Genomic DNA, 15,875 nt, shown 5'->3' on the forward strand with positions numbered 1-15,875 from the left:
ATCCATCTCCATGGAAACAAGCAGACAGACAAGTTACACGTCAGATCTGTGGGGAGGTGATAACAATAAAAAATAACCAAAAAACTGTGATTTGGTGAATGCAAGTTTAATGTCATACTGAGGGACATACTAGGCAAAGCAGTGACATTTCTGAAAAGAAAAGTTACACTTAAAAATGCTCTTTTAATTCAATAAACATGTGCATTGTGAATACTATGAACCCAATACTCGATGTTGCAACATACTCAACATATCGCAGTAACACCAAGGTTTTCCATCTGACAAAAATGTGCAGTTTATTTCAAAAGAATATGTTAAATAAAGCTGATTTTATTAAAAAGTTTCCTTATTAAGATCAAAATGCCACTATTGAATTAAAGCATGTTTGTTTGTTTTTTTTACTTTGAGTTGAAAAGTACATTAAAATATTGCAATAATATCAATACTGCAGTTCTTAATGGTCATATCGCAAATTTTTCCAATGTAATACAGCCCTAGTTTGTTGATTCAAAGGTAAAATGTGTGTTTTGTGACGCGTTCAGGTTCGGAGGAGGGTTTCTACCAGTGGTCCCGTGGGGTGCACCTGAGGGCCAGTCTAGACCTGATCCTGGACTGGGCTCAGGAGCGGGGCCTGGGAGAACTGGCCCTAGAGCAGACCATAAAACTGTCAGGGGCCCTCAACCTGCTCGCCACCCCCCGCAAGACGCTACTCAAGGTTAGACTCTACGCTACCTGACACATTTTATATAGAAGTGGACGGGAGTTCAGCTCCAGCGTGTGTGTGTGTATCATAGCAACCAAAGAGCCAATCAGGAGTGAGTTTGTTGAAGGTACTAGCCATGTTCATATACTGAGAATGAGAAAAACTTGTGTGTGAACTCTATCTGCAGGTTAAGGCACTCAGGTCCATTGTGATTGTAATACCTTTTTTTTTTTTTTTTTTTTTAACTCTTTTTTTTTTTAAGAGCGCAGGCTACATACAGTTTCTATAAATATTATCATGAGGTAATAATAATTCACTATATCAGTTAGAGCATAACAATCAAAAAGTACTCTGGCTGTGTTTTATAAATGTTTTTTTTTTCCAGTATTGATACCTATTCAAATGAGTATCTAGTTTTATCATCAAATCTGTAATCTGTCTGTACTATTTGAGAGCGCACCCAAAGTTTGTGTCCTCGGACAAGACACTGCACCCACCTCGTCTATGTAGATGTGCAACAAATCATTAATATGAAAAAAGGAAGGAAGGGAAAAAAAATTGTATTATTAATTAATTATTATGTTTGTATTATTATTTTATTAATTAATTTTGTATTATTATTATTATTATTAACCTCAGATGTCCTACTTGAAAGTCAACCTACTTTCTGTAACACAACCATTACAGTACTACCTATTTTGGCTGTTTTGTTTTTTTTTGTTGTTTTTTTTACAAATTTTACCCAATTTTCAATTATATGCAACATTTTGAGGAGTTTTTTCCCCCCATTCAAAAGATATAATAGTTTAGGACGGTTATCATGGTGATTAACTATTTAAACTAATCTTTCATGTTGTGGAAACCCATGGACACCTGTTGTTTGTGCAGACGTGTTGGTCCTCCCTGCGCTCCCTCTACCCCTCTCTGCATCCCGCACAGCTGCACCACCTGCTGAGCCTTTACCGCCCCCTGTCCCACCCCCGGAGCACATGGAGCCCCTCGGCCCCGGACCAGGACGCCGCTCTGGACACGCGTAAGAGACACACAACACTCACAACATTACCTCTTTTATATTTAGCTCGTACCAGGGCTCAAACCTGAAAAAACACAAACTTCAGATAAAGAAAAGTCATAGTAATATTTTAGTGTATAGTTCATCTTATTTATATTTTTACTTCATTTGACGACTCAGCGATGGTTAATATATATTTTCTCTCTGCGGTTTCTGGGAGGAAAACCAGCATTGCAGAAAATGGCAGACATCGACTTGAAGAGTGGGAAAACCTGGGACTTTTTTATATATTTGGCGATTTTATATGTTTCTGATTTTGATTATACTGTATGGAAGCCCGTTTCCGCCATGAAAAAAAAAATAAAAGCCCCACAGAAAGTCGAAATTACGAGTTTTAAACTCGTAATTATGAGTTTAAAACTCGTAATTATGAGTTTAAAACTCGTAATTATGAGTTTAAAACTCGTAATTATGAGTTTAAAACTCGTAATTACGAGTTTAAAACTCGTAATTTCGACTTTTAAAACTACTAATTATGAGTTTAAAACTCGTAATTATGAGTTTTAAAACTACTAATTATGAGTTTAAAACTCGTAATTAGAACTTTTAAAGTCTTAATTGAGCTTGTAGCACACTGCAACTGAGTGTACAGAGCAGAGGAGACAGGAGGAGGACTGTTATGTTTATCACCTACATACTTTTAAAAAATGAATAAATTAAGCTCCAGTAAAGTTTCTGGCGTCTTGAACAAATCAGTGGGCCCTGAGTGCTGTTCTGACCACTCATGAGCTGTGCTCTGTGTCTGTGAGCGCTCGTTTTCCTGGTCTGAGCAGAGTGCCAGCTGGTCACAACCCCGCTGGTTTATTGAGGAAATTATTAAAATACCAAATTCATTTAATCAAAATTGATGAGGTTCACTTTTTGTAAATGTTACATTCCCAAAATTACGAGTTATAAACTCATAATTCATACTTTTAAAAGTCCTAATTACGAGTTTTAAACTCATAATTAGTAGTTTTAAAAGTCGAAATTACGAGTTTTAAACTCGTAATTACGAGTTTTAAACTCATAATTACGAGTTTTAAACTCATAATTACGAGTTTAAAACTCGTAATTTCGACTTTCTGTGGGGCTTTTATTTTTTTTTTCATGGCGGAAACGGGCTTCCATAATACTGCCTTATTTCAATAAAAAAGAAAAAAAAAGTATGTTCGCTGGCAGTGTATTCTCATAAAAAAGCTGCAGGGGGAGCTCTATTGCTGAAAGTTACTTAGTTCAGCTTTAATATTTCAGTTGGGGAGGGGTGGTTTGTCACCTGCTTGTCTCCATGGAGATGATATTGCATTTCCTGGAGTGTTTCATAATATGGCACTAAACTTATGTATCTTGAATTTATTGAGTTACAGATGTTCCTATTGCTAAAAATCATCACATTCTTACTGAGAAAATAAATGTCTGTAGGCCTTGTGGCACTTCCATCTCGTCTCCAGGGATAGAGAATTTTAATGCCGTACAGTGAAAAATCCCGACCAATGCAATAACATATTAATTGTCGCCATGGAGACATTTAGGTGGTAAAAACTCCACCAAGAAATTGCACAGAGCATAAGTATAAGAAAACTGGAATTACTATTAAAAAAAGGAATTATTATGAGAGAACTGGAATTATTATAATACAACTAGAATTACTATAAAAGTACTGGAATTATTATGAGAGAACTGGTGATTGAGAATTACTAGAGTTATAAACTGTATCTGGTAGGAGACCACGGGCCAGTGAAGATCTTTGAGAGCAGGAGTGATATGAACTCTTCTCTTGGTGCAAGGACCAGCAGTAGACGAGACAGCTCCTTTTTGTTTAGACAAGAAAAGAAACTGTTACAACAATCTAAACATGAGGACACAAAGTCGTGTGTTATAAGCTCCAGATCATTTTGTGAAACAGTTTTCTTGAGCACCTCGTGAGTGTTTTTACGTCGCACACAGCCTAATCTTTTATTCTTGCTTGTCAGGTGACATATTGGAGAGTTTCGACACTCAGCACCCGTTGGTCCTGCCTGACGGGGGGTACCACTTCTACTTGGAGACCCCTGTGACTGAGAGCGGTCTGTGGGGGCAGCTGGAGGAGCTCAGCCTCTTCATCTGTAACACGTGTGAGACCAGTGAGGAGCAGGTACATGGAACAACTCAGGCATTCTCAAGTATTCACACTACATTACAATACATGCAGTATCTATAAAGAAGATGAGAAAATGTTATTTAAAAGGGGTTGTACCTGATTTTTAGCTGTACATTTTGACCTCAAGAGCTGCTTATACAATATATCTGTACTGGGGCAAGGCACATTTTGCTCAAATACATGGGAAAAATCTGTTATAGGGACTTCAATTGCTTTTATTATTACTTACTTACTAGTCTGAAGAGTAAGTAAAGTACATTGAAACTGCATTATGACTCAATGAATCTTACATCTCATCAGTCACACATGTACCACAGTTGTAACATTTACTCTAATCCACACAGTACAGTCTGACATCTGCAGTGACAGATAAACATTAGTGTGGAAACATTGAGCACTGAGCGTGTAAACGAGGAGGGGATGTTGTTACAGGTTTGTTTTTATGAAACTCAAATAAAAATATGTTGTGAGGTTATGATGTTTTTCCCACAGACTGGAGTGTTACGCCATCGTCCAATCGCACACACAGAGCCACTGTCAAAACATAATCCAAAATCAACGGAGAAAGGAAAATATTCAGTTAGATTTGGAATGTATTTTTGTTAAATCAAGGTTTGGTCTAAAGATTTTAAATTTGCTCAGCAGGATTAAATGAACTGTATGTAAACTGCACTCTTGGGAACCTGGGTTTTCAGAACTTTAACCTGCAGATAGAGGACGCATACGAGTGTTTCTCATTCTCAGTTTATGGACAGGCCTCATGTGAAAACTCAGAACCTCCAGAATTCACTCACTGAGCTGCAGAGGCTGCACTAGCACTGATTCATGATTGGCTGCAGCTGCTGGAGTTTAGGTAATGACTTTTCAGATCAGAGAGAGTCTTTTTAGGTTTAAACCAACTGAATTTCAGCACAGAAACTGGTGTTGAGGCTCATTCTGCTTTGGATGATCATAAATAGTCACATTTATATAGGATTTTTCTACCTTCAAAGCGCTTTACAAACACACACACACACACAAACACACTTTTACACCAGTGCGCAAGGGTGAGGGGTCAAGCTCAAGGACACAACAATAACATCTGTGGGAGCTGAAATCACATCAACCTGTGGGTCAGTGGGTATGACTGAGTGGAATGTGGTGATGTTGACTGATTAAAATTGTCAGTTTAAATAATAGTAAAAGCTATGTTTGGTTTGGTTTATTTCATCAGAACAACATATTTAATATTTGTCTTTTATTAGGCTCCTCCAAAATCCCACCTCCAAACTACCAGCAGCACCCCTCCCCCTTCCCCCGCTTCCTCACCCGCTGCCAACTACAACTACAACTCCTGCGGCGCACAACGGCTGGCACAAAAACTACAACATCTGGAGCTCCAAAACCAGCAACGGGACGAAGACCGAGACGCCACGACGCAAGCTGCTGCAGGCTCCTCCCCCAGTCTGCTGACCCCTCCTACTAGCCCCCGCTCACCTCGCGACGGTCACCACATTGACCGTTCACAGCAGCTGAAGAACAACGAGACCGATCTATGGATATCTAATGGAGATATACACAAAGAAGGTAATTTGTATGTAAATTGGTGTAGTTGCAAATGCCTTGAGTGGCCAGCAGAGGGCAGCATATATATTTCAATATATATATTATGCAATTACTATTAAATCAAGCATTACTTTTTTTTTTTTCCCAGAAACTGCCACTTAACTGATGTAAAACTATGATATATATCAAAATTAGGGCCAAACCAAGTCGACACCAGGGTTGAAATGGAAACACCCATATCATAATTAGAAAAAAACAACATGAAAACTCCTCATATGTTCTTAAAATGTGTGAACTGAAAGCTTAAAGAAGTAGTATTATTCAAACATGTGATTATTTGGAGGTTTCTGCCATGTTATAACATTGTTCCCTCATCAAAAACTATGCCTGAAGAGGTTTTATTTCATCCCTTTTTGAACCCTCCTTAAGGTTAGCAGTACGATTCTGTCCAACGCTTCACCCACAAGCCTCCGTCCTTCAAGTATACAAAAGCACGATAGAAAACAACACACTACAACTTGACAAACCTGATGTGATGTGCAGTAGTTTCATTAGCGGGATTGCATAGTGATGATATATGAAACGTATTAAACAGCTTAATACATTGTTTTTGGTGAATAAACCATTCTCAAAACAATAATCTTAATGTCATGTGTTAGCAGTTAATTTTGTAATGTATATGGCATTTTAATAGCATTATCTTCTGATCCTAGTCCTAGTTTTTTGGCATTTCTCTATGTAAACTACGTAAATGTACAGTTTTATACCCCTCAGTTTAATAGATGGATCCCTTTCTGTCTGTAAAATGGAACCCAACACTAAATCAACAGTTTTTTAGGGGTTTTTTTTGCAACATATATGGCATTTTAATAGCATTATCTTCTGATCCAAGTCCTAGTTTTTTAGCATTTTTAGCGTAAGTTAGGTAAATGTACAGCTTTATGTTCAAAAACTGACTGTGTGCTGTTTAGGTGTTAAGTCTCACATTAAAAACCTTTCTTTTTGTCACAGGTGTGTCAGTGTGTGAGGACCTCACTGAGCTCAAAACTGTGGTGGAGCTGCAGGAGGAAGAAGAGGAGGACCATGAGAACAACAACCAGGAGGTGTTCAGTCTGGAGCTGCAGCGAGGAGAGCGGGGCATCGGGCTGGCCCTGGTCGACACGTGGGTGAGGAGCAGACGTTTTATTATGGGATTTTTAGGCTGTAACTATCACGTTTAACCCCCATTACATTTTTTTAAATTCTCACTATAAGATATATTTGATTTAAACATAATCTACTTCATATCTGGGAACATAGGTCTTACATACAGTTAATTTACCATTTTTTTTAAAGCCCATACAGTTCTTAGTAATTCCTCATTTGAGAATTTATTTGTAAATGCACTGACATGTATAACTCCCCACACTGTAACTTTTCTGGTAGAGGGTCTGCCACCTGCTGTCTGGAAAATGTTAATGCTCTACCTGGAGTTTTTCAATCCAATTTACTTTATTTATATAGCACATTTCATAAACAAAGTAGGTTCCAAAGTGCTGCTCCGAAGTGTGGAATTAAATGTATTTATCCTGCATTTATTACATTTTTTATGTCTAAAAAATATATTAAAAAGCCTCTCCACATATTCGAGCTGTAACTTGACCTGGTGACATTACATCCTCGTCATACACAAGTTTAATGCCATACTGTGGAGCATTTTCAGTAAAGCTATAACAGCTCCACATGATTTTGGGCAAAATATATAATTGATGTTTCTAACAAGCACTTTAAGATTATGATTAGTCTCGCAATTTGTAGTTTAATAATAGGATTCTGTTCAAAGTTCACATTTTAAACATGTCCAGAAGAATTGACAAAAAGACACAGAAGTTTTGTGCAGATCTAAACTACAGGGTCAGCAGTTTGTTGAATAAGACGAGGCATTTTGTTATTTGTGGTACTTCAAAAACTGGAGCCTTTGTGATTTGCTAATTGCGTCCACTCAAATTGTGGTTTCGATTTAAATGCGATGAATCTTTCAGCCCTACTCCATGGAGACAAGTTAGTGGTGCACCCTCCACTAGAAAAGCTACACAGTGCACCTTTATAATTACAGCACTCTAGAAATCCAACAAGCAGTGATTACTACTACTTGTTAAGTTCACTCACAGTAAGAAGAATTTCAAGTATTCTAACGTTACGGCCCTTTGTACACGCGCTCTGTCACTGAAGTGGTCTGTGTACATTGCAGGACGCACCGGTGAAAACGAGTGGCCTCTTCATCAGTGCGGTGCTTCCAGACTCCCCGGCTGCTCGCACTGAGAGGCTGGCCCCTGGAGACAGGATCCTGGCCGTCAACGGAGTCAGTCTGCTGGGAGTGGACTACCATGGGTCAGTAAGGGACACTAGGGAAAGCTGTGGGCAGTCACTTGAAGGTCCTATATCACGCAAAATGGATTATTGTGAGCTTTAAGCCATGGTATAATGTTACTTAATTTAAAAACATACCTGTATTTGTGTCTTGTTTCAGTCATACATGTTTGAGTAATGCTTTTATTATTAGTCTGTCTGCATCACCAAAGCTCAAAATACTCTGTTCCACCTTGTGATGCCATGAAGCTGTAGTTTTTAAGTTTATAGCTCCTTTTACTTTTTGTTTAGTAGAGAGTTGGACAGTTCATATAGAAACATATGCGAAGTTTTGACAGAACCATTGTCTTAAGGCTTGTACCATAATGAAGTGTGATGTTATTGAGGGATTAGTTATAGAATTACTTAAATTTGCCATTTCACCAGAACAAAAATGGGTGCCATAGTTTATACAGCCCTGATATGGCCAGTGGATTCTGAGCACAATGTAGAACAATTTGTACTCTCATCTCTAAAAAGACTTAATATCAACTTCTACAATAAATTATACTATTTTTAATTTGGTATGACAGTAAACATGTCTATCTCCATGGAGCCAGCACAGGCCAAGTTACAGGTCAGACCTGTGGAGAGGTGACCCTGATCATAATAACAATGTAAGTTTTTCAATGTATTTTATTTATTATTTCATCAAAATCCTGGGTAATACCTGTAATTGAAGAAATGCATGATAGACAAGTTTACTGCTACTAGGCCTGTCATGATAATGTATTCTGAAGTGTAATCAGGGCCCTAGTCTTTAGGGGGCCCCAAGCTGAATTTGTTCTCGGGGCCCTGTCCACTTCAGTGCCACATTCATATTTGACAACATTCAGACATCATCACAGCCACTTATAAAAAGACTGAAAATTCTAGTGGTATTCTAAAGTCTATAAGTTTAACAGTATAAACATGTGAGGAAGGGGAGTCTGCCAAAGACATTTTAAATTCTGGCCATTTTTTTTGTTTGTTTCTGGTGCATTTTAATGTGTTCCATTTGACTAAAGTGGGCTCACATTTATCAACTCTTTATGTCATAAAATGCAGAATTGGATAAAGCAGCCAATGATGTACTTAATGAGAGGTACACTTACTTCAAAATCATATCACTCAAGAAGTACAAAGTAGTGAATCAGTCTGGACATAACATCAGATTTATAATCATCAGATCATTTGGACTGAACATTAAATTAGAGAAGATTTTAAGATCACATCATTTTTATGTTTATTGTGAGGGTTTGGATGCTGTGATTTCACATAAATGCACATATTAATGAGTAGGATGCACAGATACTGATGCCAGTATCGAGTGCCAGTACTCGTACTCATCAATGGGCTGTCGATACCACTGTATCTGTGCTGCCTCTTGTTTGACTCACAGCTCATCTCTCCACAGATCAGCTATGGACATAAAGCTGCACATTCGCTGTTCTGCACATTAAGCTGTGACACATGTGACTGTCACAGGAAATATACAAATATTTAGGACTCTAAAGGTTTTTATATTTCACAGAGGATCAGCGCAGTGCTTGTGTTTACAATAGTAGCATGCTAATGTTGCTAAGTGGCTCTTAATTTGCTTGTGCTGCATTGTAACTTATTATAATTGACAAACACATTTAGCGGGTTCAGACCTTTTAAAAGACGTACAGCATGAACATGTCAAAATGTGACCGTGGTAAAAGTAACAAAACAGTCACTGTTATGCTAAGAGTGGCGCGTTAGCAGTTAGCATGTTAGCAGTTAGCATGTTAGCGCGGAGCACAGTCTGCAGAGGAAGTGGTAAATACTAAAGCCAGACGCTTATCCAAAGTAATTATACTGGAATTATACATAACTACAGTGATTTCAGTAGATAAGAATTCTAAGATGAAAAGTGGCTATACTCTAAAAATCCCATGAAATTAATTAGCTTTACTACTTAAAATAATGTCTGGAAACGGTTTTACTCCATTTTACTCAGTATCAGCGAGTATTCAACAACTTGCAGTTGTATTCCTGAATGAGCATGAGCACAGACACAACCACAAACAGACAGTGTAATAAACAGACTCACCTGCTGTCCTCATGTCTCTGAGGTGTGTCCTGTCTGTCCTCTGTCCCTCTGAGGTGTGTCCTGTCTGTCCTCATGTCTCTGAGGTGTGTCCTGTCTGTCCTCTGTCCCTCTGAGGTGTGTCCTGTCTGTCCTCATGTCTCTGAGGTGTGTCCTGTCTGTCCTCTGTCCCTCTGAGGTGTGTCCTGTCTGTCCTCTGTCCCTCTGAGGTGTGTCCTGTCTGCAGAATTACACACGTCCAGCTTCACTGTTTTATCTGCAGGTCCACTGATGTAAAGTGGGGACATATTTCGAGTCTTCTCTGAAAACGATCTTCGTCTGGGCTCTTCATGCATTGTCCCGGACTTTAGATAAACTTGACTAACTTTTAGTCTATTAGTCTGTAAAAGTCTGTAAAACACCCATTCAAATGTCCCTCTGCTGCCTCAGCGTTCCCAGAGTGCACCTGGCCTGAATAAAAAACTCATGTAGGCAGAACATATTTATGTACTGGAAATAGCACACATCTAATCGTTTAAAAGGGATATTTAGACTAGTATAAACACATGAAAAAAACAACAACTTTCCAATCATTATTTTCAATATAAATGTCTGGGCTGTTGGGGCCCCTCGGGGCCCTGAGCAGCTGCTTAGTCTGTTTATAGGCTGGGCCTGAGTGTAATATATTGTTCAAATAAATATAGTAGCTCAGTTGGTAGAGAGTTCGCCCTCAGATCCAAAGGCTGGAGGTTATATCCACTGACCCACAGGTTTGGCGTGCGATTCCACAGATGAATGCTGCCGTTGTGTTCTTGGGCAAGTCACTTGACACACCTCGCCCCCAGTGTGTGCGTACACTGGTGTATGTGTGTGTGTGGTTCCTTGATGTAAAGAGCTTTTCCCCTGAAGGTGGAAAAGCTCTGGATAATAAAGTGACCATTTACCATCCCTGCCAGAAAAGTTCCACAGTCACCTTGGATATTTTGCATGTGTCCAACACTAGTTCTGGTTTAGGTCAGCACTACTTTCTAAAGAGCACATTCTCAATAGTAAGAGTAGTAAATATCAAATTATGTGTATTTATAACAAAAATGTGATCAATTTGTTTTGTTTTTCAGTGGGAAGGAGCTGATCCAAACATCAGGTGAAAGGGTGAGGCTGCTGGTGGCCCGGGCTGAGCGGAGGACCAAAGCTTTGCACACTCAGAACTGATGTATGTGGAGATAGGACAGGCAGCTGGGAGAGAATATGGATTTCTGTATATCAATTATGAATGTTTATAAATGTGTGTATGAATGTTAATAAAAGTGTTTTTACATCTGTGTGTGGTTATGATTACAAAAAATATACAGTCAAAAGTTTAGACACACCTTCACTTTCTCATTCTCTTTAGGTTTACTTCTTTCTACATTTTAAATGCATATGGACAGAGGTGGGTAGTACATTACGTTAGTTACATTTACTACTACTACTTGAGTAACTTTTTAAATAAATTCTACTTTTCAGAGTACTTTTCTAGCAGCATACTTAAACTCCTTGAGTTATATTTTTTATTGAAGAAACAGTACGCTTATTGAGTAAACGTTTTGGTTACTCTTCCCACTGTGAGTAAGTCTACAAGTGACAAAAGCTTTACGTTGACAATATGAAAAGATTTGAACATTTGTATTTATTAAAAACTGGGAATAAAATGTTTTAAAAGAAATGTTGTGCTGCAGATGTAGAGGGCTTCTCTTTTTCTCAGACTTGGACATCCTCTCTATTTGTGGATGTCTCAGGGTTCACAGCTCTCCTCTGTCAAATAAAGCAAGAGATTTTTAGCATAGTGTGTGTATACATGCACTCCAGTTCCCCGGTTATATGTGTGTCCATGTACAAACACAGTATTCTGATTTCAGAATCCTGTATAAGTCAGTACCTATAAGTCAGAATACTTCCAAAATCAGAATATCACATTTACTGTGGTATATAAATGGAGTATCCTGATTTCTCACCAATGAGGCCTTACTGTAAATTACGTCTTTAATTGAAGCTGTGTGTTCTACAGTCTGTTCTTATTTAAATAAATCCTGCTGTTACAAACCCACAAAAAGCCGCGCACTAGCAAATGTGCCGTCGTGTTTAACTCCTTGCTACATCTCTTCCATAGTTGCCATAATTACCTCTCTAAATATCCTGGATTGATACTTTGCAGCTGATGTCATCAACATTTCCTGAGGGTGTGATGCTAACTCTAGGCACTGCTCTGTCTGAAGCGCTTTTACTCAAGTTAGACTTTAATCTGAGCTTTGTTTTAACACAATCTGACAATAAAGAACGGTCTTAGCTGAAACTGCAACAGGTGAGCTGATTTGTGCTGTTAAACAGGTCCCTTTCAAATATCAACAGTCACAGACTACTAGCTAGTTTGTGACTGTGACACCTACCTGTCTCCAAGGAGATGCTGCTTTGTCTAATAGGCTCATCTATTTTTAATTGGTCAAATATAACCTGAAAAACTTGCAATCTTACTGTGAACGAATTCACTTCTTTACAGATCTGACGTGTAAGTTGGCCTAGTGGTGTCACCATAGAGACAAAAGAATGCTCAGAATGCATAAGGTAAATGAGGAATAACTTTGGACCTCTGCAAACCCGTTTAAAATGAACCAGTTCTGTTTTTCAAGACACTACAGCTCCTTTAATAGATTAATAAATTATTAAAAAAAACACAGTAAAAAAGTTTTCTCTCAAATGTGATGCAAACCTTGATTCAGTAGTGTTTGCAGAAATGTGATTTACCCTTATTGTGTCCTCTTGTCTTGGGATGCCTGCGCTGTGTGGACTCCATCTGCTTCTTCTGGACCACGGCGTACTTCTCCACCAGGATACTGAAGAACATGAAGAACAAGCTCACCATCATGAAGGACAGGAAGTAGAGCAGGCGCCACTCACTGTAGTTGGTCACTGCCTGAGACAGGAGATTCCATATGACACACTGGCCCTCATTTATCAAGTCGGCTATGAAAATGGAGCACATTTGGGCAGATATTTGTGCTTACACCAGAAGACGTGTGGTATTTATTAGGACTCGATTATATGTATATATAACACACACACACATAAATATACATATAATGATGGTGGGAGTATATACCATAATATATTATTTATAATAAATTCTGCAGAAATGAAGAGTGATCTAAGACATACCTGTATGTCTTCTGCTACAGCGTCGATCCCGTTGTGCATGATAGTGACCCATCCATCCTGAGAGAACATCACGAACAGGGTCATCAAGGCCTTTGCACAGAGAGGGACAGGCTGAATGCACGGGTCATTTCACTGTATATGTTCTTGTAATGAATTCTACTCTATTCTACTGCGCGATGTGTGTGTGTGAATGGGTGAGTGGTTCCTTGATGTAAAGCACTATATAAAAATGTGACTTTTTTCCATTTATTGCAGATAATAATAAATACAATGTAAAATAATCATGCATGTATCTTATAAAACATTTGCTCTTTTCCATTAATGTTTTGAATTAAAGTTTCCATTAAATTTGTCTGGAATTCCAAATGCCCACTAAACTGCTTCTGCAAAAATGAGACATCACTAATTGTGCAGCAATTTGAATGGTTGGGCACTAAATGGTTTTTTTTTGTTTTCGCCACTATGCTACTCATGTTGACATGACTCATTTCGGGTCCTTTGTCCCCTGAAGCTCATCCTCCCGGGCCACGTGAAGGAGAGTTCTGCAGTAATTAATGAAGACTTTTACTAAACAAAAGCCAAGTTTGGACGTATCTTAAGACATGGGTGAACACGGGTCCACCACGGGTCCACCCAAGATTTTCATTTGGGTGAACCAGAACCTGCCACTTATTTAAACTGCTTGAACAATAAGGCCTTAAATAAATAACTTAGTTACTTTTACCCGGATATACAATTCATACTTAATACCACACACATATTAAAGAAAAAGCTGACACGTATTTTCAATAGAAAATTGTTTATTAAATAGAAGTAGAAAAGTAGAAAAATGTAGAAAAATATATATATAAAAAAAAAAATTAAAACAATAATTGATGATAATTGAATGAATAGAATGATTGAATGATTAAATGTTACACAATATCAGCAAAATAAATATAAAAAATAATGCTGGTGACAGCATAAAAATCTGTCTAAAGGTCTGCACAGAATGGACCTGGTTGTTCATGGCCTGGTTATTCGGGGCCCGATTGTACAGGGCCTGGTTGTTGGGGGCCCGGTTGTACAGGACCTGGATGTTGGGGGCCCGGTTGTACAGGACCTGGATGTTGGGGGCCCGGTTGTACAGGACCTGGTTGTTGGGGGCCCGGTTGTACAGGACCTGGTTATTCGGGGCCCGATTGTACAGGGCCTGGTTGTTGGGGGCCCGGTTGTACAGGACCTGGTTGTTGGGGGCCCGGTTTTACAGGACCTGGTTGTTGTGGGCCCGGTTGTACAGGACCGGTCGTACAGGACCTGGTTGTTGGGGGCCCGGTCGTACAGGACCTGGTTGTTGGGGGCCCGGTTGTACAGAACCTGATTGTTGTGGACCCGGTTGTACAGGACCTGGTTGTTGGGGGCCCGGTTGTACAGGACCTGGTTGTTGGGGGCCCGGTTTTACAGGACCTGGTTGTTGTGGGCCCGGTTGTACAGGACCAGTTGTACAGGACCTGGTTGTTGGGGGCCCGGTCGTACAGGACCTGGTTGTTGGGGGCCCGGTTGTACAGGACCTGGTTGTTGGGGGCCCGGTTGTACAGAACCTGATTGTTGTGGACCCGGTTGTACAGGACCTGGTTGTTGGGGGCCCGGTTGTACAGGACCTGGTTGTTGGGGGCGCGGTTGTACAGGACCTGGTTGTTGGGGGCCCGGTTGTACAGGACCTGGTTGTTGGGGGCCCGGTTTTACAGGACCTGGTTGTTGTGGGCCCGGTTGTACAGGACCTGGTTGTTGTGGGCCCGGTTGTACAGGACCTGGTTGTTGTGGGCCCGGTTGTACAGGACCTGGTTGTTGTGGGCCCGGTTGTACAGGACCTGGTTGTTGGGGGCCCGGTTGTACAGGACCTGGTTGTTGGGGGCCCGGTTGTACAGAACCTGATTGTTGTGGACCCGGTTGTACAGGACCTGGTTGTTGGGGGCCCGGTTGTACAGGACCTGGTTGTTGGGGGCGCGGTTGTACAGGACCTGGTTGTTGGGGGCCCGGTTGTACAGGACCTGGTTGTTGGGGGCCCGGTTTTACAGGACCTGGTTGTTGTGGGCCCGGTTGTACAGGACCTGGTTGTTGTGGGCCCGGTTGTACAGGACCTGGTTGTTGTGGGCCCGGTTGTACAGGACCTGGTTGTTGGGGGCCCGGTTGTACAGGACCTGGTTGTTGGGGGCCCGGTTGTACAGGACCTGGTTGTTGGGGGCCCGGTTGTACAGGACCTGGTTGTTGGGGGCCTGGTTGTACAGGACCTGGTTGTTGGGGGCCCAGTTGTACAGGACCTGGTTGTTGGGGGCCCGGTTGTACAGGACCTGGTTGTTGGGAGGCAGGCTGTACAGGACCTGGTTGTTGGGGGCCCGGTTGTACAGGACCTGGTTGTTGGGGGCCCGGTTGTACAGGACCTGGTTGTTGGGGGCCCGGTTGTACAGGACCTGGTTGTTGGGGGCCTAGTGGCTGTTGGCCCAGTTCCTGATGGCCAGGTTGTCCAGGATCTGGTTGATTGAGGCCAGTTCAGACAGGCCCTGGTTGTTGGGGGCCTGGTTGGACAGAACCTGGTTGCTGTGGGCGTGATTGTTGGGGGCCAGGTTGCTGGGGGCCTGGTTGCTGTTGGCCTGGTTGTTGTGAGCCTGGGTGTTAGGGGCCAGGTTGGACAGGACCTGGTTGCTGGGGGCCAGGTTGTATGGGACCTGGTTGTTGGGGGCCAGGTTGTATGGGACCTGGTTGATGGGGACCTGGTTGTACAGGGCCTGGATGCTGTTGGCCTGGTTGCTGTGGGCCTGGGTGCTGGGAGCATGGTTGTAGAGGA

At 40.9% G+C, this 15,875-nt stretch overlaps 1 protein-coding gene across 1 annotated transcript in view; it reads left to right on the forward strand.

Annotated features, from left to right (window-relative positions):
- Nucleotides 1-11,102, forward strand: part of LOC117386914 (ras-associating and dilute domain-containing protein-like) — a 51,002-nt gene extending 39,900 nt beyond the window's left edge. The window contains exons 12-18 of the mRNA XM_055229782.1: nucleotides 543-715; nucleotides 1,592-1,736; nucleotides 3,728-3,888; nucleotides 5,139-5,460; nucleotides 6,451-6,605; nucleotides 7,670-7,809; nucleotides 10,978-11,102. Of these exons, the coding sequence (XP_055085757.1) occupies nucleotides 543-715; nucleotides 1,592-1,736; nucleotides 3,728-3,888; nucleotides 5,139-5,460; nucleotides 6,451-6,605; nucleotides 7,670-7,809; nucleotides 10,978-11,071 (1,190 nt within the window). The 3' untranslated portion in view covers nucleotides 11,072-11,102. The remainder of the gene's footprint in view (nucleotides 1-542; nucleotides 716-1,591; nucleotides 1,737-3,727; nucleotides 3,889-5,138; nucleotides 5,461-6,450; nucleotides 6,606-7,669; nucleotides 7,810-10,977) is intronic.
- Nucleotides 11,103-15,875: the final 4,773 nt, after the last annotated feature.

The sequence above is a fragment of the Periophthalmus magnuspinnatus genome, chromosome 19 (genome assembly GCF_009829125.3).
Source record: "Periophthalmus magnuspinnatus isolate fPerMag1 chromosome 19, fPerMag1.2.pri, whole genome shotgun sequence".
Taxonomy (NCBI): domain Eukaryota; kingdom Metazoa; phylum Chordata; class Actinopteri; order Gobiiformes; family Gobiidae; genus Periophthalmus; species Periophthalmus magnuspinnatus.